The sequence below is a fragment of the Ranitomeya variabilis genome, chromosome 5 (assembly GCF_051348905.1).
Source record: "Ranitomeya variabilis isolate aRanVar5 chromosome 5, aRanVar5.hap1, whole genome shotgun sequence".
Classification (NCBI taxonomy): Eukaryota; Metazoa; Chordata; class Amphibia; order Anura; family Dendrobatidae; genus Ranitomeya; species Ranitomeya variabilis.
Window position 1 is genome coordinate 373539907 of NC_135236.1, and position 27770 is coordinate 373567676.

At 43.9% G+C, this 27770-nt stretch overlaps 1 protein-coding gene across 1 annotated transcript in view; it reads left to right on the forward strand.

Moving 5' to 3' along the window:
• Window positions 1-11130, forward strand: part of LOC143776046 (V-type proton ATPase subunit S1-like) — a 223972-nt gene extending 212842 nt beyond the window's left edge. Inside the window, exon 10 of the mRNA XM_077264939.1 lies at window positions 10776-11130. Coding sequence (XP_077121054.1) covers window positions 10776-10985 — 210 coding nt within the window. The 3' untranslated portion in view covers window positions 10986-11130. The remainder of the gene's footprint in view (window positions 1-10775) is intronic.
• Window positions 11131-27770: the final 16640 nt, after the last annotated feature.

Consider the following 27770-nt stretch of genomic DNA (forward strand, 5'->3'; position numbering starts at 1 on the left):
GCACAACTTATTTATCTTTCATACTGTAGATATGTGTGACCACGTACAGTGTTACATTTACTTTCTTCCTTATTCATCATGACAATGCATTTCTAAGTGCACAGTTACTACTATAGCTACTTAGCAATATTTATTGAATCTGTGCATGGAAACAGGTCAACAAATAAAAACTGAAAGCTAAGCAGTTAATAAACCCCACAGAACATGGGACATATTAATAACCATACTTAGAAAATACACAAAAATTAATACCTTTAAATCACATGTTTTGCAGAACATTTTGAGAACTGTACATACTTGGCTATTGTTTTACCAATTTTGAAGTGTAACCTTATTCAAAACCCGCAAATTTTTAATATTGATATTAAAAATACGGTAATATATAATATAATATTGGTATCATATCATGCATAAACAAACAACAAAAACTTCCAGTTTTGTGACATTTAGCCCAACAACTGTTAAATGTTATTTTAGTGTATAAGCTATATAACATTTCATGCAGTTTTTTAAGCGAGCTGATATATTTCTAATGTTGTTGTAATATGATTAATTTAATATATTCATCTGCTTTAAAGCTTTCAAAAAATGTCATCTATAAGGGTTATGTAATTAAAGGACATTCAAAAGGTATAATATACACTCACCGGCCACTTTATTAGGTACACCTGTCCAACTTCTTGTTAACACTTAATTTCTAATCAGCCAATCACATGGCGGCAACTCAGTGCATTTAGGCATGTAGACATGGTCAAGACAATCTCCTGCAGTTCAAACCGAGCATCAGTATGGGGAAGAAAGGTGATTTGAGTGCCTTTGAACGTGGCATGGTTGTTGGTGCCAGAAGGGCTGGTCTGAGTATTTCAGAAACTGCTGATCTACTGGGATTTTCACGCACAACCATCTCTAGGGTTTACAGAGAATGGTCCGAAAAAGAAAAAAAATCCAGTGAGCGGCAGTTCTGTGGGCGGAAATGCCTTGTTGATGCCAGAGGTCAGAGGAGAATGGGCAGACTGGTTCGAGCTGATAGAAAGGCAACAGTGACTCAAATCACCACCCGTTACAACCAAGGTAGGCCTAAGAGCATCTCTGAACGCACAGTGCGTCGAACTTTGAGGCAGATGGGCTACAGCAGCAGAAGACCACACCGGGTACCACTCCTTTCAGCTAAGAACAGGAAACTGAGGCTACAATTTGTACAAGCTCATCGAAATTGGACAGTAGAAGATTGGAAAAACGTTGCTTGGTCTGATGAGTCTCGATTTCTGCTGCGACATTCGGATGGTAGGGTGAGAATTTGGCGTAAACAACATGAAAGCATGGATCCATCCTGCCTTGTATGGAGCATCTTTGGGATGTGCAGCCGACAAATCTGCGGCAACTGTGTGATGCCATCATGTCAATATGGACCAAAATCTCTGAGGAATGCTTCCAGCACCTTGTTGAATCTATGCCACGAAGAATTGAGGCAGTTCTGAAGGCAAAAGGGAGTCCAACCCGTTACTAGCATGGTGTACCTAATAAAGTGGCCGGTGAGTGTATATCAAATAGGCTGAGCTTCCTTTCTAAGATTCTTCTCAACAGATGTGGCTCAGTGGTTAGCACTATTTTGCAGTGCTGAGGTCCTGGGTTCAAATCCCAGCAAGGACAAAATCTCCTTCTGCAAGGAGCTTGTATGTTCTCCCAGAGTTTATATGGGTTTCTTCTGGGTTTCCTCCAAAGACATACTGATAGGGAATTTACATTGTGAGCCCCAATGAAGACAATGATGATGATATCTGTAAAGCATTAGTGTGTATGCAGCTTTCCTTATGGATATCTTTTAGAGTTTCCCTGACACACAGAAAGGCCATCTTATTAGAAGCACCCATATAGTAGCACATTGAACCTCCTTTGACCTTCAGAACCACAGAAATTTGTTCTGACATAGATGCCACTAAAATTGTTTGTCAGTAATACTCATGTAGACACAATAGCTTCATGCAGTTGATAAAAATATATAAAAATTACTAATACCTTCCATTCTACCTTGTGCCAGGGATGAACCAAAGGATAAAAATCTGGATACTTTATAGGCCAAGGGAACCAATAAAAACTCAGTTTTTAGCTTTGTGCATTGTCCTGATGAATGTGTCCTGCCATAGGGTAAACACTTACCACAATCGGATAAACTGTAGGTAAGCACAGTTGTCAAAGTGCTCATCCGAAGGTATCAGAGGGCCCAAGGTGTGCCAAGAAAACATGCCCTACAACAGCGATGGGGAGCCTCAAGCTTGCGGGCCGTTTATGAACCACAACATCCTTTTCTCTGACCCCCAAGCAGATTCCTGAGGACTGCAGTACTTGAGCTGGGACCTGACCCTTTACTTGCTCCTGACACAGCATGTTCACACATGCAGCATTCACTACTGAATGCTGTGGACCTGTAATATGAGATTACGTCCTATGTCAGCCCTTATTTTGTGGGCGGAATCAGAGCACTCTTCGCTCCGCGCTAAAGTCCCACCAATGACAATAGCAGCTGCAGCCCTTGCCCCTGATGTATATGCTCCTGCATCTCCTGTGATATATATGTCCTACCATCTCATATGATGTATTTTCCCCAGTGTTTCCTGTAATGTATATTCCCCCAGCATCTTCTGTGATGTATGTTCCCCCAACATCTCCTGCGATCTATGTGCCCCCATGGTCTGCTGTGATGTATATGCACCCGGTGTCTCCTGTGATGTACAGTATATGCCACCAGTACCTCTTGTGATGTATGTGCCCCCAGTGTCTCCTGTGATGTGTGTGCCCCCAGGTACCCCTATAATGTATATGCCCCTGTGCCTCTTGTGATGTATATGCCCCAGCGCATCCTGTGATGTATGTGCCCTGGCATCTCCTCTAAAGTAATGTATGTGCCCCAGCCCTTCCCATATGTATGTGTCCCAACCCCTCCAGTGATCTATTTGCCCCCAGCGTCTCCTGTGATGTGTGTGTCCCAGCATCTCCAGTGATGTATATGCTGATGCGTTTCCTTTGATATATATGCCTCAGTGTATCCTATGTGATGCATGTGTTGCAGCCCCAGTATCTCCTCTATATACATCACATAGAAGTCTCTGTGTCTCCAATGTGATGTATGTACTGTAGGTCCCCCATTGCTTGAGTTTTATAAATGAAATGTGAGCATTGATTTCTCCCTGTGAGGAGACCTGCCATGTAATATGCATCTGTGATCAGAACTTACTGCTTTGAGTTCTTTTCAAAATTCATCTCAAGGAGTTGACTTGGCTCCAGACCGATGCAGATCTGGAAAAGCAGTAGCGAGTAGCAACATCATCAATACCACTTAATATCACAGCTGCACCAAAGAGAAGCAGCTCCAGCCATCACATGTGGGGTGAGTTAATCAAATGTTTTTCCACATTTAGTAGGATAGATTTCAAGTTGACAATTTTGTACCATCCCTGAGTGATGGTCCAAATATCCAAATGGCACCTGGCTTAAAAAGGGTTCCCCACTCCTACCCCACACCATTACTCCACTTCCATCATTCTGAACTACTGACACTTCACCTATCTATACTACTTGTGCCAAGCTCTGACCATGTTGTTTGCATTGTGCATCAGTAATCTCAACATATGGTTTTCAGATTTTGATATATTAGTCTAGCATGAATAATTATTCTTCATTTAAGGTTGTTTATATCTCTTTATTTTCTCATTGTAATGTGGATTTACACTGAAACTAATCATAGCTCACTTGATTTTTTGCTGCACCCCAGGGTAACCAGTCCCATCTCCACACAGTAAAGCTCTAATTATTAAAGGGCAGATGTCTTTAGTCAAGTGCCCATTTAGTGTATTCCCAGTATATTTATCCGTAGATATTTCTGCTATTTATAATATTTATCATTTGAAACACCAAAATGAAATAGAAAACTAAAAAAAGACAAAATGAAAGCAAAGTGTCAATAAAAGATCTAAAAATAAAATGACTCTATTACAACATACCTCACAGAAGCTTGCGTACACTTAGGTATCAAATACCCGGCATTAGTCTCATTTCTACTCACAATAACATTGATTGTGCAGAATTCACTGTAGAAAATGTGCATGAAAACTAATTTTATCCTGGATTAATGTAAGTTAATATGCTTTAGCTGTGTTACTCCTGATTTGACATTGTGACATTACAGGAATATATTGTTTTATGTAAATAATAATAAGTATTCCCATCTTAGTCATTTATGGGTCCTATCTAGTGATGAGCGAACGTGCTTGCCACTACTCAGTACTCACCCGAGTATCACTATGCTTGGTGTACTGGGCGAGATTATTTGGTGGGAGCTCGGGTCTCCTACTTTTTATTTTGGTATTTTTTAGAGGACCAATCAACATGCAGAGATTGTCTACCATGCAATGTAATACCGCATCCATCTTTGTTGTGGTATTACAGTGATTGGCTGGCCGCACAGCGTCATCAAGTTTATGAGACCTGGCGCCGCCCTGCTCGCCGCATTCTGCTTCGGACTCTAGCTAGTGCAGGGAGAGCTGCTGCTGAGATAGGGTCAGAATCGTGCTTTTATTAGTTAGTGTGGGTCTACTAGTGTTCAATCCACAAATCCAGATAAACCAACAGAACTTTTTAGGGCTAATTCGGTGGTACATACAGTAGATTGCAGCACTAGGTAGGCAGGGGAGTCTATGTGCACATATCCACATCAGTGCAAGGCATGTAGGCACTGTATGTGAGAATATAGATCTCACTGCATACCTCTAAAAGCTCCATTACTGTCTGCTGCAGGTCATTTCAATACAAGAGCGTGAAAATCTAACAATCTAAAAACACATTTTTTATCCGAGGCATCAAACGTGAGTGCACATAAAATCCTGGCTTTTTTTTTGTACTATGTTATTTTTTGGACACCATTTTGCTGCCCCCAAAAATCTGTAGCTGGCCCAAAAATATTTAGCTACAATTCTTATATTTATCACTGTGATTTGTACACCACACACATCGCATATCATTGCGCTAAATATTTTACAATTTTAGTACTTTTTTTTGTGTTATAGCCTACTTATTGAAGAAAATAAACTTAAGCACTCAACTTATGCGGAGTTTTTTCTGATTTAATGTAGTCATCAAATAAACGTTTCGGCCACAATGATCGGCCTTCTTCAGTAACAATTGCTATCAGAGGAAGATGAAAGCGTAGGTGAGCGAGGTTCTATATAAATGGTGTGGGACCCTACTTAGGCACCACGTCTGGTAGTGCATATGGTATGTCTCTATAGCCTACTTATTGACACAATTTTGGTGGGCCAAAAATCAAGGCCACATTTTGATCAGTCTGTTATCTCCGTCTGACGCCTGGTCTATCTGTGGTCTCCAAATTCTTGCTTTTCAGGCATATATTCCACTTTTTTGCCTGTCTGCTACCCTTGTTCTATACAGTATTTTGTGGTTTAAACCCCCCCCCCAAAAAAAACAGGTCACATATTGAAACAGTCTGTTATCTCCGTCAGACGCCCGGTGTATCTGTGGCATCCAAATCCTTGATTTGCAGGCATATATTGCATTTTTTGTCTGCTAGCCTTGGTCTATACAGTATTTTGTGGTTAAAAAAAATACAGGCCACATATTGAAACAGTCTGTTATCTCCGTCAGACGCACGGTGTATATGTGGTGTCCAAATCCTTGCTTTGCAGGCATACATTCCAGATCTTTGTCTGTTACACTTGTTCTATACAGTATTTTGTGGTTAAAAAAATACAGGCCAAATATTGAAACAGTCTGTTATCTCCGTCAAATGCTTGGTGTATCTGTCATGTGCAAATCCTCGCTTTGCAGGCATACATTGCATTTTATTTAGACACAGAAGAAAAAAACCCCATTGCATATTTAATATGCCAAAAGTGGGGATACTAAGTAGTATCAACCCACATTCACAATATTTTATTGACTCCGTAATGTAACTATATAAATAGGAGAAAAACTGGAGTAACCAATAAATAAGTAAGAAAGTACAAAATTTATTTCAAAAAATCAAAGAAAAACACATATAATAAAATTGTCAATCAGGACAAGGACACAGAAGTACATACAGTAGTGAGGTGCACATGGGAGTTCAGAGGTAGTACATCTATCTGATTTACATTTGAATGCTTGTCCATGTGCTAGGTAAGTAGAACCAAAAATAAGGCACAATAAATAAAGCTCAAGTATTGTATAATAATGCGGGGATCCACAGAAGCAGCAGGAGCTCTATAGGTGGACGATGATGAGACACAATTGCCAGAAAGTCAGGAGGAGGAGGAGCAGGGTGCGGATGTGGAAGACGAGGTGGGGGGTGACATAGTAACTGACCCAGCCTGGCAGGAGGACATGCAGAGCAAGGACAGCAGCACACATGAGGAAGGAGGCATAGCAGCCCAACAGGCAGGAATAAGCAGTGTGGTGGCTGCAGACAGAAGGAGTGCATCCGTTCCCCGTAACACCAACATGACAGAAGTTGCCATTCCAACTGTTAGATCTTCCCGAGTCTGGTTATTTTTTAAAGACTCTGACAATAACCCCAAACAGGCCATTTGCAGCACGTGCCATGCCTGCATCAGCAGGGGTAGCAAAACTACCAGCCTGACCACCACCAGCATGATCAGGCACATGGCAGAAAAGCACCTGACTTTGTGGGCCGAACCCCAGGCTCCAGGAACACTGTCTGCAGGTGACACCACTGCTTCTTCCACTGTTTTGCATAGAAGCCAATCCCCAGTCCATGGTGCATGTGAGTAAGCCTCGCGTCCTGCACCTGCTGTTGCCCACAGTCAACCAGCACAATCATCAAGCCCGTCCACATCCTTGTCCCAGCACAGCGAGTGGAAATACGCAGCCAACGCCCCACAGGCCACAGTACTAATTTCTAACATTTCTCATCTGCTTGCATTCGAAATGTTGCCTTTTAGGCTCATTGAGATGGAAGCTTTCCGCAGCCTGATGGTGGCAGCCGTCCCAAGGTACTAGGTCCCCAGTCGCCACTATTTTTCCCAGTGTGCTGTACCGGCATTACACCAGCACATGTCCCACAACATTACCAGTGCCCTCAACAATGCTGTTACTGGGTAAGTCCAGCAAACCACGGACACGTGGGCAGAGATGGTACATCTCGCTGACGGCACGCTGGGTTACCATAGTGAAAGCCGGGACCCAGTCGGACCTTGGGATAGAACACATCCTCCCGACGCCAAGGATTGGGGACCTACACCAATCAGGGTTGCCCCCACAGTCTACAGCTCCTGCACCTCCTCCCCCTCCTCCTCTTCAGCCTCCATCTCTGAAATGAGCACATCAGTCAGAAGCTGGAAGCACTGCAGCACTGCCTCAACCAAGAGGACACAGGCTGTGCTGAAGCTAATCTGCTTAGGTGACAAACCGCCCAATGCTGAAGAGTTGTGGACAGCGCTGAAAAAGCAGTCAGATTTTTGGATGACACCGCTGAGCCTACAGCCAGGCATGGTCATGTGTGACAATGTCCGGAACCTGGTGGCGGCTCTGAGGCAATTTGAGCTCACACACGTACCTTACCCGGCCCATGTGCTTAACCTCGTCATCAACATTTTCTCAAAAGCTTTCCAGAGCTGCCGGACATGCTAGTGAAAGTACGCCACCTGTCTGCCCATTTTAGAAAGTCAGCTACAGCTTCAGCCGCCCTTGCCATACTTCAGCAGCATTTGCATCTTCTGGCTCACCGACTGGTGTGTGATGTCCCCACGCATTGGAACTCTACACTGCTTATGCTGGAAAGGATTTGTGAGCAGAAGAGGGCAGTTGTTGTCTACTAGCATCAACAAGGCCATCGTTATTCAGTTCAGACTCCACACATAAGACCTCAGGAGTGAACATGGATGTCAGACATATGTACCATCCTCAAATACTTTGAGGACTGCACCAATATGATGAGCTGCACTGACACCATAATTAGCGTCACCATCCCACTTCTCTGCAGTCTGAAAACCCCTCTGCTCACAATTAAAGACGATGCATTGCAGGCGGAGCACAAGGACATGGAGCAAGGAACCATACATGGTGATTACACTCAGCCCAGCCTCATGTCGTCCCAAGGTGGATTGGTAGACAATGAGGAAGAGGAGGAGGAGGAAGCACAAGGCACAGTTCTGGGCCAGTTTTCTCAGACCCTCCCATCGTGCCACCACAGAGGCAAGGGGTGCTGTCACAAGAAGTACAATGTTTGGGAAGATGCTGAGGGAGTACCTTGCTGATCATACAAACCTCCTCTGTGATTCCTCTGTGCCTTTTAATTATTGGGTATCCAAGCTGGACACGTGGCATGAACTGGCTCTCTATGCCTTGGAGGTCCTGGCCTGACCTGCCTCTAGCGTTCTGTCAGAGCGGGTTTTTAGTGCCCTTGGTGGAATTTTAACAGATAAGCGCATCTGCCTGCCTGTCAACTGAAAATGCTGACAGGCTGACTCTTATAAAAATGAACAAGGGCTGCATTTGGCAAGATTTCTGTACACCACCAAGTGAAAACATCAAATACATTGTCTTTTTTGTGGAGGTGTATTCTCATGCACCTCTTCACAACCACACATGAGTATATGCTTCCTGATTTGCTCTGTTTGGTGTTATCCTCCTCCTTATCTTCATCCTCATCATTCACAACCACTAGAACACCAGGGTGAACGTATTCCGTGTTGCAAAAGTCACTAAATTTTTGTGCAAAGGTGTTTTTATGATGCCCCTTACTAATTTGAAGCCAAAAAATGTTTTGCTCCCCCAGGGGGAAATGTTTGTCAGCCCATGCACTTAGTGTATGGGCATTACAAGTCTAGGAGACCCGCTCCATTACATTGGGCCTAGTTTTTAATGAGGCCTTCCACCACGTCTCATCAATCCCCGCCACTAGATCACCATGGTTAATGTGTTCCATTCTGCTACAGCCAGTGAATTATTGGCAAGGGTGTCTATGATCCCCATAAAATATTTTTTTTAAATGTACCCCCCATGGGGAAATGTTTGACAGCACATGCACTTAGTGTAAGGGCATTACAAGTCTAGGAGGCCCGCTCCTTTACATTGGGCCTAGTTTTTAATGAGGCCTTCATCAACGTCTCATCATTCTCCGCCACAAGATCGCCAGGGTTAACGTGTTCCTTTCTCCTACAGCCAGTCAATTTTTTGGCAAGAGTGGGTTTTCCTGTGGCCATCCAGTACCTGGGTTCAAAGGCTTATTGGGGTGCATATGACTTGGTAGCACGGCAGGCCTTGCAGTCAATACATAAGAAAACAGTATGGGATTGCAAAATGAATAATGTGAAGTGGATTTTCCTGTGGCCATCCAGTACCTGGGTGCAAAGGATTCTGGGGGTGCATATGACTTAATAGCAGGGCAGGCCTTGCATTCAAAGCAACATTTTTTCAGGAAGCCCTCCTGTACCTCTCGTGAAAGGGGTATTGGGGTGCATCGTAAATCTTGGCAGCCCAGCCACTCACTGTATAGGCAATAACTGCATAGGAGACCCACTATTTAATAATGGCCCTTTAAGAATATTAATGCTTCCTGATGCCCATCTAAAAATAGGCTTTGTGACTTTAAGAGTCCCTCCTTCATAAATGAAACAAGATGTGTCTCCTTATGTTTCACACACCACATGGCCAGCTAGGGTTGTTAAATGTTGCAATGACATTTCCCAGTGAATGCATTTATATTGGTTGAAAGCAATGTTAAAGTTGAAAAACGCATCAACACACATTACCCTTGAAAGGATGTACCTTAACATATTTCCAAGCAAAATCCATCTTGGCTTAGTTTTTGTATGTTTTTTGGTGCACCTGTAAAAATGGTGTGAAACTCTGACAACATTGCTTACAGCTGTGACCTAGGAGTCAGAAATGCTTCCAGTGGCGATCCCCATGGTGTTCCTATGTCAATTGAGCAGTGTTTGCAGCATTTTCAGATATTTTTAGACCTTAAAAGGACCCCCGGGGGGGATCGCGGTAAAAATACTTGGATTTCCCATAGACTTACATTGGGCTAGTTGCTCGGGTTGAGTATCCGAGTATTCCAATCTGCTCGACCCGAGCAACGAGCACCCGAGCATTTTAGTGCTCGCACATCACTAGTCCTATCTCACAAACTCATGGGCATACACCTCAAAAATAGGCCACCCATCTCACAGCCCTGCTAATCATGGCCACAGATCCTATAGATTTGTCATTCATGTCTGAGATGGGAATATTCTTTAAATTTTTGTGTAACGAAAAGCTCTGAAACTAAACACCATGTTACAGGAAGATGAATCAAGCTGTGCTTCACCAAATCCTCACTGGGTAGATGTATAATGTTGGATATTTTTTTTAAAGCAATTTGGTTCACAGTTTTTGTGGGGCTACTATAAAATGCAAAAAAAGACCCATGTAAACTGATGTTAGCGAAAAGTTTGTGTACTTTCTCAAAAGTTTAGTTTATTATTTTTTTATTTTCCTGAACTGAAAAGAAAACTTTCAAATAATATTATTAGGCTTGAAATATTTCAGTTTTGACGACTACTAGTAAAGCAGTCACAATAAGCTAACATTTCCTGCTTACTGCTGCTCAGTTATCAGCTTTGCTGTATATACTTGGACCGAGTCACAACAATGTATCAAATGCTTGCCATTACTTCATGTGGATCTGTATATAAGGCAGATTTTAGAATTACAAGGTTTTCACTTTATTTAATATACACATATCTTCCAGCATAGTAATTTACTGCATGTTTCTCTTGCAGATTCAAGGATTCAACGTAGAAAACAACCAATTCTCTTATGCAAGTGACTGCACATCTTTCTTCACTCCTGCAATCTGGATGGGACTTGTGTCCTCTATTATCCTCTTGTGGATTTTGTCTTATGGCATTTACATGATTATGCAGCTAACCACAAATGATAAATTTGACGACCCCAAGAGCCAACAGCTGTCTGTTCCTCAAGGAGAATAGAAAAAAAGACTTGAAGATTAAGAAATACTTCAAGTTCCTCCTACATTCCTTGAAAATCTATACTTTAAGGGACAAAGATCTTCCCTGCACAGAGAGGCAGCGGAGGGCTGTTAAAAAAAGAACCGACAAGCTAAGAACAAAATACTTGTTTTGTCTGTATTTTGTTAAGTTAAATACAAGTTATGGAACAATATATAATATATAACATTGTTTACCATTTATCATGCCAATTAAGAAAATGAATAAGTTTAATGACTTTGCTATCTAAATTGCATTTACAATGTTATGCTTTAAAGATACTTTAGTCCATTTCTTTTACTCTGTTCATGACCTCTTAGATAATGCAGTTAATTTAAAGCACAAATAGGTAATTTAACAAAACTGCATAACTGTTTGCTAAGTGGTGTCAACATTCAATCATGTACAGTGGGGAAAATAAGCATTTGATACACTGTCGATTTTGCAAGTTTTCCCACATACAAAGAATGGAGGGGTCTGTAATTTTTATCGTAGTTACACTTCAACTGTGAGAACCAGAATCTAAAAATGAAAACCAGAAAATCACATTGTATGATTTTTACATAATTAAATTACATTTTATTTTATGAAATAAGTATTTGGTCACCCACCAGCCAGCAAAAAGTCTGGCTCTCACAGACCTGTTAGTTTTTCTTTAGGTAGCCCTCCTACTCTGCACTTATTACCTGTATTAATTACACCTGTTTGAACTTGTTTCCTGTATAAAAGACACCTGTCCACACACTCAGTCACACTCCATCCTCTTCACCATGGCCAAGACCGAAAAGCTGTGTAAGGACAAAATTGTAGACCTGTGCAATGCTGGAATGGGCCACAGTACAATAGGCAATCAGCTTTATAAGAAGGAAACAACTATTGGCACAATTATTAGAAAATAGAACATCTCACCTCATGGGGTAAATATGATTATGAGAAAGGTCAGGAATCAGCCCAGAACTACACTGGAGGACCTGGTCAAAGACCTGTAGAGAGCTTTACTAACATTACCGTTAATAACACACAAGCCGTCATGGATTAAAATCCTACAGGGCACACAAGCTACTCCTGCTCACGCCAGCACATGGCCAGGCCCAGTTGAAGTTTACCAATGACCATCAGGATGATCTAGAGTAGCAATAGGAGAAGGTCATGCGGTCAGATGAGACCAAAATTGAACTTTTTCGTACCAACTCCACTTGCTGTGATGGATCATTACAACCCCAAGAACACCGTCCCAACCGTAAAGCATCGTGGGAGAAACATCCTACTTTTCCAAAGGGGACAGGACGACTGCACCATATTGAGGGTAGTATGGATGGGGTCATGTATTGTGAGAGTTTGTCTAACAATCTCCTTCCCTCAGTAAGCACATTCAAAAGGGTCATCCAGCATGACAATGACCTGAAACACACAGCTTCGTAAGAAACATTTCAAGATCCTTGGTCTGTCTCTATAAGGATGTCGCTAAAAGGATAATAACAAATATTATAGCAGAAATATGCCAGAAAAATAACCCCCTGCTATAGATGCTTCATTTTTATTTTTATTTTTGCTATGCTTTGTTACTGCTATCAATCTGACAACCTATCTGCTTCATCCCCAGGTATGTCCGCTGGCTGCTACCCCAATCCCATCACCATCACCCCACTTTCCTGATCTTCCTCACCCTGATATTTCTTCCTGGTATGTCCGCTGGCTGCTACCCCAATCCCATCACCATCACCCCACTTTCCTGATCTTCCTCACCCTGATATTTCTTCCTGGTATGTCCGCTGGCTGCTACCCCAATCCCATCACCATCACCCCACTTTCCTGATCTTCCTCACCCTGATATTTCTTCCTGGTATGTCCGCTGGCTGCTACCCCAATCCCATCACCATCACCCCACTTTCCTGATCTTCCTCACCCTGATATTTCTTCCTGTTTGGCTTTATCTTTCCATTTTGGTCTATTTCCCCTTGCATTTTCCCTTCTGACTTCTAATTAATCCCCTCCTGTGTCTGTGACCAGTCTCCCTGCTGCCCCTCCCTCCTGATCACACCTGGCCTATTTCATGAGCCCTTAGCCTGTAATAAATTCAGAGTCACAGGTCTGTCTGGACCTTGGTCTGTCTCTATAAGGATGTCGCTAAAAGGATAATAACAAATATTATAGCAGAAATATGCCAGAAATGAGCCAGAAGTGAACAGAAGGTAAGACTAACCCCTGTTAATAACTGTACTCAATTTCATTAACTTTCTGCCACACTATGCTGACATACGCTATAACAGTTTTGGCTCCCTTACTCGTCACTCTCCTTCGCTATCCTCAAACACCAGCACCCCCTAACCAAGTAATAATCTCTCCTTCCCTCCTGCCTCCCCACCTGACCTCCTCCACTGACCTTCTCCTCAACCTCAGATCTCTCCTAATAAAACACAAAACAAGTCGCCCACTCTCCTTCTCTCACCTGCTCTGTCTCTCTCTGCTTCTCCTCACTGCTGGTGACATATCTCCCAATCCTGGACCCCCACAGCTCATACCAACCATTACTACCCCCTCCTATCGCTCCCAACCCACTATAAATACCCGTAATCTTGCCAACCTCAAATCCGTGCCCATGACACCCACCCCCCTGCAACCTCTCTCTGGATCACTATGGAATGCCCGCTCCATCTGCAATAAACTCCATGTGATTCACGACCTCTTTACCTCTCGTAATCTTTTCTTTCTGGGCATCACTGAAACATGGCTGACACCCTCTGACACAGCCTCCCCTGCTGCACTATGTTACGGTGGCCTCCACTTCACCCACACTCCTCGCCCTGGCAACAAACATGGTGGAGGAGTGGGCCTTCTCCTTTCTTCCAACTGTACCTTTAACGCAATCCCACCTCTACCCTCCCTTATCCTCCCCTCTTTTGAAGTCCACTCTGTCCGCATCTACTCCCCCTACAACCTCCAAATGGCCATCATATACCGACCTCCGGGCCCGGCCACTGCCTTTATTGACCAATTCTCCACCTGGCTCCTTCACTTTCTCTCTGCTGACATTCCCACCATCATCATGGGTGACTTCAATATCCCCATTGACACCCACCAGTCAGCAGCCTCCAAACTCCTGTCCCTTACTTCATCCTTTGGACTTACTCAGTGGTCCTCCTCAGCCACCCACACAGATGGACACACATTAGACCTGGTCTTCACCCGTTTATGCCCCCTATCTAACGTCACAACCTCCCCTCTTCCTCTAACGACCACCATCTACTCACTTTCTCATCCCTGCCCTCCTCACCTGTCACCCATGTCCAGCACCATGCGCACCCACGCAGGAACCTCGCACACCTAGACACCCACACACTCTCTGACTCTATCCTACCACTGTCCTCTATATCCTCACTACAAGACACAGACACTGCCACTGCTTTCTACAATGCCACTCTTGCATCAGCTATTGACACGGTTGCCCCTGTCATGCATAGCAGAGCGCGACGAACCAATAGACAACCCTGGCACAATAACATCACTAAAAAGCTTCGGCAAGTGTCCAGAATTGCAGAACGGCGTTGGAAGAAAACGCATTCACAAGATGATTTCACTGCACTCAAACAAGCAACACTGGCATTCAAATCAGCTCTCACCTCTGCTAAACAGGCCTATTTCACAACCCTCGTATCTTCCTTATCCCACAACCCCAAACAGTTGTTCAACACTTTTAACTCCCTCCTCCGCCCACCACTGCCCCCTCCAACTTCCCTAATCGTTGCCGAGGACTTTGCCACGCACTTCAAAAATAAGATAGACCAAACAAGGCAAGTCTTTGTTGTCCAACCACCACTACCCCTTTGTATGAGAGATCAATGCCCAAACCCCATAACTTCACTCTCCAAAATCTCTGAAGGGGAGCTTGCTCATCTTCTCTCCAAATCACACCTCACCACTTGTGCACTTGACCCCATCCCATCCCACCTCCTCCCCAACCTCACCACCACACTAATCCCATCCCTAACCCATCTCTTCAACCTTTCACTAACTTCTGGTACCTTCCCCTCTGCCTTCAAACATGCCACAATCACACCTATCCTCAAAAAGCCATCCCTTGACCCAAGCGCCATGTCCAGCTATCGCCCCATATCTTTGCTCCCATTTGCATCCAAACTCCTTGAGCAGCACGTCCATGCTGAACTTTCCTCTCACTTTGCATCTAACTCTCTCTTCGACAACCTACAATCTGGCTTCCGTCCCCACCATTCCACTGAGACTGCCCTGACCAAAATTACTAACGACTTACTTACAGCCAAAGCTAACAGACAGTTCTCTATTCTCCTCCTCCTAGACCTGTCCTCTGCCTTTGACACAGTTGACCACTGCCTCCTACTACAGATCCTCTCTTCCTTTGGGGTCAAAGACCTCGCCCTATCTTGGATCTCCTCATACCTTGCCAACCGCACATTTAGCGTTTCCTACTCCCATACTACCTCTTCATCTCGCCCCCTCTCTGTTGGTGTCCCTCAAGGCTCTGTCCTAGGACCCTTACTCTTCTCAATCTATACACTCGGCCTGGGACAACTCATAAAGTCCTATGGCTTCCAGTACCATTTATATGCCGATGACACTCAGATCTACCTCTCTGGTCCAGATGTCACCTCCCTGCTCTCCAGAATCCCAAAGTGTCTATCAGCCATATCCTCCTTCTTCTCCTCTCGCTTCCTCAAGCTCAATGTGGACAAATCTGAACTAATTATCTTTCCTCACTCTCGCATATCTTGCCTACCTGATCTATCTATCAAAATAAATGAAATCACACTTTCCCCTGTCCCCAAAATCCGCTGCCTCGGAGTAACCCTTGACTCTGCCCTGTCCTTCAAACCGCACATCCAAGCTCTCGCCACCTCCTGTCGCCTCCAGCTCAAAAATATTTCCAGAATCCGTCCTTTCCTCAACCCACACTCTACCAAAATGCTCGTGCATGCCCTAATCATCTCCCGCCTCGACTACTGCAACATACTCCTCTGTGGCCTACCTTCTAACACTCTCGCACCCCTCCAGTCCATCCTTAACTCTGCTGCCCGTCTAATTAATCTCTCTCCTCGCTACACTCCTGCTTCCCCTCTTTGCAAATCCCTTCACTGGCTCCCAATTTCTCAGCGTATCCAGTTTAAATTACTAACACTGACCTACAAAGCCATCCATAATCTTTCTCCTCCGTATATTTCCACACTAATCTCTCAATATCTTCCCTCACGTAATCTCCGGTCCTCCCAAGACCTCCTCCTTTCCTCCACGCTTATTCGCTCCTCACCCAATCGCATCCAAGACTTCTCCCGAATATCACCCATCCTCTGGAATTCAGTGCCCCAACACATCCGGTTATCCACTACTTTTGGATCCTTCAAAAGAAACCTGAAAACCCATCTCTTCAAAGAAGCTTACAGCCTGTAAAGACTACACGGCCACCTCAACACCACTGGAGCTACTGCAACCCTTGACCTACTGTCTCCTTCCCCACAATCCTGTAGATTGTAAGCCCGCAAGGGCAGGGTCCTCTTCCCGCTGTACCAGTCTGTCATTGTTAGTTTTGTTTACTGTAAGTGATATTTGTATTTTGATGTAACCCCTTCTCATGTACAGCACCATGGAATTAATGGTGCTATATAAATAAACAATAATAATAATAAATAAGATCCTGGAGTGACCTAGCCAGTCTCCAGACCTTAACCCAATAGAAAATCTTTGGAGAAAGCTGAAATTCAATGTTGCCCAACGACAGCCCTGAAACCTGATAGATCTGGAGAAGACTTGTATGGGGGAGTGGGCCAAAATCCCTGCTGAAGTGTGTGCAAACTTGGTCAAGAACTTCAAGAAACATCTGACCTCTGTAAGTGCAAACAAAGGTTTTTGTACCAAATATTAAGTTCTGTTTTTCTATTGTATCAAATGCTTATGTCATGCAATAAAATGCAAATTAATTATGTAAAAATCATACAATGTGAGTTTCTGTTTTGTTTTCTTTTTTGATTTTGTCTACCTACAATAAAAGTTACAGACTTCACCATTCTTTGTTGGTTGGAAAACTTGAAAAATCGGCAATGTATCATATACTTATTTTCACCACTGCATACAGACCATAGTCACCTGTCACTTGAATATTATGCTGTTACTTTATAAAAAAGAATATGCTTCTGTGTTCTATTTTTCAAATCTATATAACAAATAAAATACATTAATAATTATGAAAACACGACTAAGAGAAAAGTAACTTGGGATACGAATAATATAGCAAAGCAGGGAAGTTTTGCTTACTCTGAGAACCATCTATGATTACTTTCAATAGAAAGTGGGTTTGTTGTTATTTCATCTAAACCTGGCATTAACAGTCAATTTTTTAAACATTTTACCGATAGTGGTTTTGAGAAGAGTTTATACATGCCACTTATGGCTATGTTTATCGGCATATACGTTTACAAAATCATCAAAATCATGGAGTCAATAAGTGGTAGATGGGGTGATTCACATAACTGCTTGTCTTCTTCCTCTTTCAAGAAAAAATGACCCCTTGTTTGTCACAATCAGATAGAGCATTATGGAAAATAGGCATATGCTTCTCTTTTGGATCTTTCCTTTTGATGTCACTTGCAGCTTCCCCTTCTCACACCTTTATAGCACAGAACCAGGATGTAAAAAATCTCATTTTGCGTCCCCTCCCAATAAGGCTTGTAATGCCTGCTACACTTCCCATTTTACAAATGAAGCTTTTGACTCTTGTGTCCCTTGAAAGCTCTACCCTTCATGCAGTAGCGTAGCAGAGGGGGCCATCGCCCCGGGCCCAGCTCTCTGAGGGGGCCCGCCCAGAGCTACACTACTGTAACTGTATCGGCATGCACAGCGCGCCGATACAGTTACATACTCTGGCAGACTGGTAGAATCGATCTCCCTGCTCTGCCGCCTGGCCGCTATGGGGCCCCTGAGCAGGCGGGGGTCCAGTGCCAGCAGTGGCCCCCGCCTGTCATTGCAGGCTACATGCCGATACAGCTGACGCATTGATGAGAGAAGGAGCACTACACTCCTCCCATCATCCCCCTGTCAGCATCTCACATCACCGACGCTAACACTGACAGGGGTCGCGATGTTGTCATTACCCGTCGCCCACTGTCAGGAGATGAGCGGGCGCTCAGAACAGCAGAGGAACCAGGAAGAAGAGAGGTTTTTTTATTTATTTTTATGGGGCTTCCTTATATGTCATGATTCCCCAATGGCATGGGAACATCAGAAACACAAAAATAAAAGACTAGCTCTCGGGTGATGGAAACTCAAGCTGACCATGACCTAAATCTACCACACAACTAACAGTAGCCAGGAAGCATTCCTACGGCTGCCTAGATGCCATGCGCCAGCCGGAGAACTAACTACACCTGGAAGAGGAAGGAACAGACCTGGCTTACCTCTAGAGAAATTCCCCATAGATGATAGTAGCCCCCACGTATATTGACGGTGAGTTCAGAGGAAAATACATACACAGTATGAAGGTAGATTTAGCAAAGCGAGGTCCACTTACTAGATAGAGGAAGGATACAAAAGAGGACTTCACGGTCAGCTGAAAAACCCTTTCAAAAACCCATCCTGAAATTACTTTAAGACTCCTGTGTCAACTCATGACACAGGAGTGGCAATTTCAGTCCACAAGAGCTTCCAGTAACAGGAAATGACAAAACTGTAAACTGGACAAGAAAAACAAAACAATAAGGACAAGAGTCCACTTAGCTGATCAGCAGACTAGTAGCAGGAACATGCAACTGAAAGACTCAGGTTACAATGATGACCGGCAAGGAAGTGACTGGAGAGCAAGGCTAAATAGGGAACTCCCAAAACTGATGGAAGCAGGTGAGCTGAGGCAGAAAAGCACACACAAGTCTCCAGTACCACCAGCCACCACCAGGGGAGCCAAAAAGCGGATCACAACAGTACCCCCCCCTTAAGGAGGGGGCACCGAACCCTCACAAGAACCGCCAGGGCGACCTGGATGAGCCCTATGAAAGGCACGAACCAAATCCGAGGCATGAACATCAGAGGCAGTTACCCAAGAATTATCTTCCTGACCATAGCCCTTCCATTTAACCAGGTACTGGAGTCTCCACCTGGAAATACGGGAGTCCAAGATCTTCTCTATAACGTACTCCAATTCACCCTCAACCAGCACAGGAGCAGGAGGCCCAGCAGAAGGAACCACCGGCACCTCGTATCTCCGCAACAACGACCGATGGAACACATTATGGATAGCGAAAGATGCCGGAAGGTCCAAACGAAAGGAAACAGGGTTAATAATCTCCAAAATCCTATAGGGACCGATGAACCGAGGCTTAAATTTAGGAGAAGAAACCCTCATTGGGACAAAACGGGAAGACAACCACACCAAGTCCCCAACACGAAGGCGAGGACCAACCCGACGCTGGCGGTTAGCAAACCGCTGAGTCCTCTCCTGGGACAAATTCAAATTGTCCACCACTTGTTCCCAAATCCGATACAACCGATCCACCACAGCATCTACTCCAGGACAATCCGAAGACTCCACCTGACCAGAAGAAAAACGGGGATGAAACCCCGAATTGCAAAAGAAAGGGGAAACCAAAGTGGCAGAACTGGCCCGATTATTAAGAGCAAACTCCGCCAACGGCAAAAAGGCAACCCAATCATCCTGATCCGCAGACACAAAACACCTCAAATACGTCTCCAAAGTTTGATTAGTTCGCTCCGTCTGGCCATTAGTCTGAGGATGGAAGGCAGACGAAAAAGACAAATCAATGCCCAACCTGGCACAGAATGCCCGCCAAAATCTAGAAACGAACTGGGTACCCCTATCAGAAACGATATTTTCAGGAATACCATGCAAGCGAACCACATTTTGAAAAAACAAAGGAACCAACTCAGACGAGGAAGGCAACTTCGGCAATGGCACCAAATGAACCATCTTAGAAAAACGGTCACACACCACCCAGATAACAGACATCCTCTGAGAGACAGGAAGATCAGAAATAAAGTCCATCGAGATGTGCGTCCAAGGCCTCTTCGGAATAGGCAAGGACAACAACAACCCGCTAGCCCTAGAACAACAAGGCTTGGCCCGAGCACACACATCACAAGACTGCACAAAAACACGCACATCACGAGACAGAGATGGCCACCAGAAGGATCTAGCCACCAAATCCCTGGTACCAAAAATTCCAGGATGACCCGCCAGCGTAGAAGAATGAACCTCCGAGATGACTCTACTGGTCCAATCATCAGGAACAAACAGTCTACCAGGTGGACAGCGATCAGGTCTATCCGCCTGAAACTCTTGCAAAGCACGTCGCAGATCTGGGGAAATAGCGGATAATATCACCCCATCCTTAAGGATACCTGTAGGTTCCGAATCACCAGGGGAATCAGGCTCAAAACTCCTAGAAAGGGCATCCGCCTTCACATTCTTAGAACCTGGTAGATATGAGACCACAAAATTAAACCGAGAGAAAAACAACGACCAGCGCGCCTGTCTAGGATTCAGGCGCCTGGCAGACTCAAGATAAATCAGATTCTTGTGATCAGTCAAAACCACCACCTGATGTCTAGCACCCTCAAGCCAATGACGCCACTCCTCAAATGCCCACTTCATGGCCAAAAGCTCCCGATTACCGACATCATAATTTCTTTCGGCGGCAGAAAATTTTCGAGAAAAGAACGCACAAGGTCTCATCACTGAGCAATCGGAACTTTTCTGCGACAAAACCGCCCCCGCTCCGATCTCGGAAGCATCGACCTCAACCTGAAAGGGGAAAGAGACATCGGGCTGGCGCAACACAGGGGCAGACGAAAAGCGGCGCTTAAGTTCCCGAAAGGCCTCCACAGCGGCAGAGGACCAATTGGCAACATCAGCACCCTTCTTAGTCAAATCCGTAAGAGGCTTAGCAACACCAGAAAAACCTGTTATAAATCGACGATAAAAATTAGCAAAGCCCAAGAACTTCTGAAGACCCTTTAGAGAAGTAGGCTGCGTCCAGTCACAAATAGCCCGAACCTTGACAGGGTCCATCTCAACAGAAGAAGGGGAAAAAATGTACCCCAAAAAGGAAATCTTTTGAACCCCAAAAACACACTTAGAACCCTTTACACACAGAGAATTCTCCCGCAAGACCTGAAAAACCCTCCTGACCTGCTGAACATGAGACTCCCAGTCCTCAGAAAAAATCAAAATATCGTCCAAATACACAATCATAAATTTATCCAGATATTCACGGAAAATATCATGCATAAAGGACTGAAAAACTGAAGGCGCATTAGAAAGGCCGAAAGGCATTACTAAATACTCAAAGTGGCCCTCAGGCGTATTAAATGCGGTTTTCCACTCATCCCCTTGCTTAATTCGCACCAAATTATACGCCCCACGGAGATCAATCTTGGAGAACCACTTAGCCCCCCTTATGCGAGCAAACAAATCAGTAAGCAGCGGCAACGGATACTGATATTTGACAGTAATTTTATTCAGGAGTCGATAATCAATACAAGGCCTCAGCGAGCCATCCTTTTTAGAGACAAAGAAAAACCCAGCTCCTAAAGGTGATGAAGAAGGACGAATATGTCCCTTTTCCAGGGACTCCTTAACATATTCTCGCATGGCAGCATGCTCAGGTACAGATAGGTTAAACAAACGACCCTTTGGAAATTTACTGCCTGGAATCAGATCTATGGCGCAATCACACTCTCTGTGGGGAGGGAGAGAACCAATTTTAGGCTCTTCAAAAATATCCCCAAAATCCGACAAAAATGCAGGAATCTCAGAGGGAATAGATGACGAGATAGGAACCAAAGGTATGTCCCCATGAGCCCCCCGACATCCCCAGCTTAACACAGACATAGTTTTCCAGTCCAGTACTGGGTTATGAGATTGTAACCATGGTAATCCAAGCACTAAAACATCATGTAAATTATACAACACGAGGAAGCGAATCATCTCCTGATGGTCTGGAGTCATACGCATAGTCACTTGCGTCCAGAACTGTGGTCTATTACAAGCCAGAGGTGTAGAATCAATACCCTTCAGAGGTATAGGGACTTCCAGAGGCTCCAAATCAAACCCACAGCGCCTGGCGAAGGACCAATCCATGAGACTCAGAGCGGCGCCAGAGTCCACATAGGCATCCACGGTAATAACAGATAATGAACAAATCAGAGTTACAGACAGAAGAAATTTAGACTGTAAAGTGCCAATAGAAACAGACTTGTCAACCTTCCTAGTACGTTTAGAGCATGCTGATATAACATGCGCGGAATCACCACAGTAGAAGCACAAGCCATTTTTGCGCCTATAATTCTGCCGCTCGCTTCTTGACAGAATTCTGTCACATTGCATTTTCTCTGGCGTCCCTTCAGAAGATACCGCCAAATGGTGCACGGGTTTGCGCTCCCGCAAACGCCGATCAATCTGAATCGCCATTGTCATGGACTCATTCAGACCTGTGGGCGTAGGAAACCCCACCATGACATCCTTAACGGCATCAGAAAGGCCCTCTCTGAAATTTGCCGCTAGGGCACACTCATTCCACTGAGTAAGCACAGACTATTTACGAAATTTTTGGCAGTATATCTCAGCTTCATCTTGCCCTTGAGACAGGGCTATTAAAGCTTTTTCAGCTTGAATCTCCAAATTAGGTTCCTCATACAGCAACCCTAAAGCCAGAAAAAACGCATCCACATTGAGCAACGCAGGATCCCCTGGTGTCAATGAAAATGCCCAATTTTGAGGGTCACCTCGCAGCAAAGAAATCACAATCTTAACCTGCTGAACAGGATCTCCAGAGGAGTGAGGTCTGAGAGAAAGGAATAATTTACAATTACATTTGAAATTCAGAAACCGAGATCTATCTCCGGAAAATACCTCTGGTGTAGGAATCTTAGGTTCAGAAATAGGAGTACGTATAACATAATCTTGAAGATTCTGAACCTTCGTATCAAGATTATTTAAACCTGCAGCCAAACTCTGGACATCCATGTTAAACAGCTAAGGTCAGAGCCATTCAAGGGTTAAGAGGAGGTAAGAAGCAGCTAGACAGCAATTAAGGGCTAGGCAGCAAAACTCTGAGGGAAAGAAAAAAAAATTTTTCCCTTCAACACTTCTTTTTCTCCAGCTTCAGCCCAAACAATTAACACTTTGTTGGCCGGTCATACTGTCATGATTCCCCAATGGCATGGGAACATCAGAAACACAAAAATAAAAGACTAGCTCTCGGGTGATGGAAACTCAAGCTGACCGTGACCTAAATCTACCACACAACTAACAGTAGCCAGGAAGCATTCCTACGGCTGCCTAGATGCCATGCGCCAGCCGGAGAACTAACTACACCTGGAAGAGGAAGGAACAGACCTGGCTTACCTCTAGAGAAATTCCCCAAAGATGATAGTAGCCCCCACGTATATTGACGGTGAGTTCAGAGGAAAAGACATACACAGTATGAAGGTAGATTTAGCAAAGCGAGGTCCACTTACTAGATAGAGGAAGGATACAAAAGAGGACTTCACGGTCAGCTGAAAAACCCTTTCAAAAACCCATCCTGAAATTACTTTAAGACTCCTGTGTCAACTCATGACACAGGAGTGGCAATTTCAGTCCACAAGAGCTTCCAGTAACAGGAAATGACAAAACTGTAAACTGGACAAGAAAAACAAAACAATAAGGACAAGAGTCCGCTTAGCTGATCAGCAGACTAGTAGCAGGAACATGCAACTGAAAGACTCAGGTTACAATGATGACCGGCAAGGAAGTGACTGGAGAGCAAGGCTAAATAGGGAACTCCCAAAACTGATGGAAGCAGGTGAGCTGAGGCAGAAAAGCACACACAAGTCTCCAGTACCACCAGCCACCACCAGGGGAGCCAAAAAGCGGATCACAACACTTATACCACAGAGTCTTCCTATGGGGGGCTGCCTTATTACAGAGTCTGCCTATGGGGGGCTGCGTTATTACAGAGTCTGCCTGTGGAGGGATGCCTTATTACAGAGTTTGTCTATGGGGGGCTGCCTTATCCTACAGAGTCTGCCTATGGGGGCTTCCTTATACTACAGAGTCTGCCTATGGGGGGCTTCCTTATACTACAGAGTCTGCCTATGGTGAGCTTCCTTATACTACAGAGTCTGCCTATGCGGGCTGCCTTATCTTACAGAGTCTGCCTATGGGGGGCTTCCTTTTACTACAGAGTCTGCCTAATGGGGGGCTTTCTTATACAACCTATTCTGCCTATGGGGGGCCTCCTTATACTACAGCGTCTGCCTATGGGGACTTGCCTTGTGCTATAGAGTCTGCCTATGGGGGCTGCCTTGTGCTATAGAGTGCCTATGGGGGCTGCCTTATGCTATAGAGTCTGCCTATGGAGCTGCCTTATGCTATAGAGTCTGCCTATGGGGGTGAATTATACAGTCTGGAGTCTGCCTATGGGGAAAGCATTATACTATACAGGCCTATGGGGAGAGGATTATACTATACAGGCCTATGGGGAGTGCATTACACTATATGAAGACCTCTGAGGAGTGCATTATACTATACAGGCCTATGGGGAGTGCATTATGCTATATTGAGGAATATCTGGTGTATTATACTATATGGAGGCTATCTAGGGGGCCATCATACAATGTGGAGATTACAATGAGGGGGTCATCATACAGTGTTGGAGCCATCAAACAGTTTGGGGGCTACTAAGGGGTAAATATACTGTGTGGGTGGTACTATACAGTAAGGGGGGCATTATACTGTGTATAAGAGAGCATCATACTGTATATAGGGGAGCTGTCCAGGGGGAGAGTCGGGACATTATTAAATGTAAAGTGGGCACTTATTGTTATAGGGGAACTCAGGTTACTGTGACTATCAGAGGGGCACACACAGGGCATTATTACTGTCTAGGGGGCAAAATGTGGGCACTGTTATCTAGGCACTTGCCCCGGCATTACTATATTATAGAGGGGTGCTTTAGAATTTAGAAGGCACAGAGAACTACACAGCAGGTGCAGTAATAGGGACACATACGGCAGCAGGGGCTCGGTATTGGGGTATGAGGTGCAGTAATAGTGACACATACAGCAGCAGCGACTCAGTATTGGGGTATCAGCAGGATGAGGACTAGTTTGTGCAGGCTGGGAATAGTTGGTGATGGGGCTGGAATATGAGAAGTGAAATATGTCTTTGTTGTATTCTCTGCAGCTGAGTCGTGGCTGGAAGAAGTTATGTCGGTCTGGGCCAGATGGAAAAGCCGGGAAAAGTAAACAATTTCATCAGAAAGAACATCATCGGTAAGTCATTATCTGTAACTGTGCTGTGATCACTTACATGTTCTGTAGGACTTGTATCTACCACTGACCATACGGCGGTAATATTCATATTATAATATTATTTATTATTTATAATTATATTCATAATTATAATATTATTTTCAGCAACATCGCGGTCATCTGCTGAGGTTCTCCTCCACTATTAAGGTGCATCACCGAGTTGTAATCAAGGTTACCTGGTTAGGGGCCCACTGAGAAGCTTCGCCCCCCCATGAACCAAAACCCTAGCTATGCCTCTGCCTTCACGCTTTATATGAGCAATTGTTCAAAGTCATGACATATAACATACAGTTACTAATATAAAAATAAAAAAATAAGAAATTTTTCCAGCTCACAAATGTGCAGTAAATACCTCTGGCAGTGCAAGGAAGATTAGGCAGCAGAGTGGGTCAAATGGAGGTAGGTATCCAGCAGCCAATCCGGGGGAAATTGTTTAACCTTTCACGATACGCCTTTTAAATTTGGCAGTTAAGGGGCCTTATTCCTCAGTGCTGCTTTATAACGACGCTAAGAAATAAGTGTATAGTGCCTCCCAGGGTCAGAAAATCTCCGTGGTCTTAGCTACTGGGGGTAGCTGAGACCCCGCAGAACATGATTCGGGTCGGTTTTTCCTTGCCACGTGATCGCTGTTATTCACTGAATAACGGCAATCACAAAAAAAAAAATCTGATTTTCCATTTATTTCTCTCTCCTCTGGTGAGATCTAGCAGAGGTGGGTCCCTGGCTGTTGGCTTATATAAGGTAAACAATTCTTGGTTTGCATTTAAGGTTTTATCATTATTGTATATGTCAGCCCTGCTTGCGGTAGTGCTCTGGCACCTACAGTACAGACCAAAAGTTTGGACACACCTTCTCATTTAAAGATTTTTCTGTATTTTCATGACTATGAAAATTGTACATTCACACTGAAGGCATCAAAACTATGAATTAACACATGTGGAATTATATGCTTAACAAAAAAGTGCGAAACAACTGTATTATGTGTTATATTCTAGGTTCTTCAAAGTAGCCACCTTTAAATCTTTAAATGAGAAGGCGTGTCCAAACTTTTGGTCTGTACTGTATATTACTATTTCTGAATGCATTATTTTTATATGCACAATTTATATTTATATTACTAAGATTATGCAGTTTATATTTATGTGGTGCCTGGTCCCTATTGCTTGCAGTTTTGAGCTGACGGATTGTATTTATACGTGTTCCTATATTTATTTAGAGTGAATTTATAAGTATTTATTATAATTCCTTTTGGACACCAATTATTATAGCCCTCTTCGCACCTGATATATATTATGCCCCCGTACCTCCGCCATCCCCAAATCCTACTGCTACGTCCCCTAGCCCTCCACGTCATCTTCCCATATGAAAATGGTGGGCACATACGCAGTGTGCTCGCTAAGATCTGCTGTCCGGTACCCGGCAACAATAGAAGATTTTTCCTATTGGTTCATTTTCATCACTGTGATAGACCCTATCACAGTGATAAAAAAAAAAAAATAGAAAATCAATCCCCCTTTGTTACCCACTTAGATGAAAAATAATAAAATACAACATTTTTTATTTTTTCCATTCTTTGCAGTTAGGGCTAGGGTTAGGGTTGGGGTCACCGTGAGGGTTGGGGTTAAAGCTGGGGTAAGGGTTTTGTTGGGGTTAGGGTTGGGATTAGGGTTAGGATTGGGTTTAGGGCTGCGTTAGGGTTGGAGTTAGAATTGGGGGGTTTCCACTGTTTAGAAACATCAGGGGGTCTCAAAAAGTGACATGGTGCCCGCCATCGATTCCAGACAATTTTGTGTTCAAAAATTCAAATGGTGCTCCCTGCCTTCTAAGCCCTGTTGTGCCTAAACAGTGAATTTCCCCCACATATGGGGTTTTGGTGCACTCAAGAAAAATTGCACAACAAATTTAGCACTGTTCCCTTTGTGAAATTAAAAAAGTTGGGTCTAAAGTACATTTTTTGAGAAAAAAAGTTAAATGTAATTTTTTTCCTTCCACGTTGCTTTAGTTCTCGTGAAGCACCTAAAGGGTTAATAAACTTCTTGAATGTGGTTTTGAGAACCTTGAGGGGGTGCAGATTTTATAATCGTGTCACTTTTGGGTATTTTCTGTCATGTAGACCCCTCAAAGTCACTTCGAATGTGATGTGGTCCCTAAAAAAAATGTTTTGTAAATTTTGTTGGAAAAATGAGAAATCGCTGGTTAACTTTTAACCCTTATAGCTTTCTATAAAAAATTATGCTAACAAAATTGTGCTGATGTAAAGTAGACATGTGGGAAATGTTATTTATTAACCATTTTGTGTGACATGCCTCTGATTTAAGGGCATAAAAGTTAAAAGTTTGAAAATTGCTAAATTTTCAAAATTTTTGCCAGATTTCCATTTTTTTCATAAATAAACGCAAGATGTATTGAAGAAATTTTACCACTAAAATGAAGCAC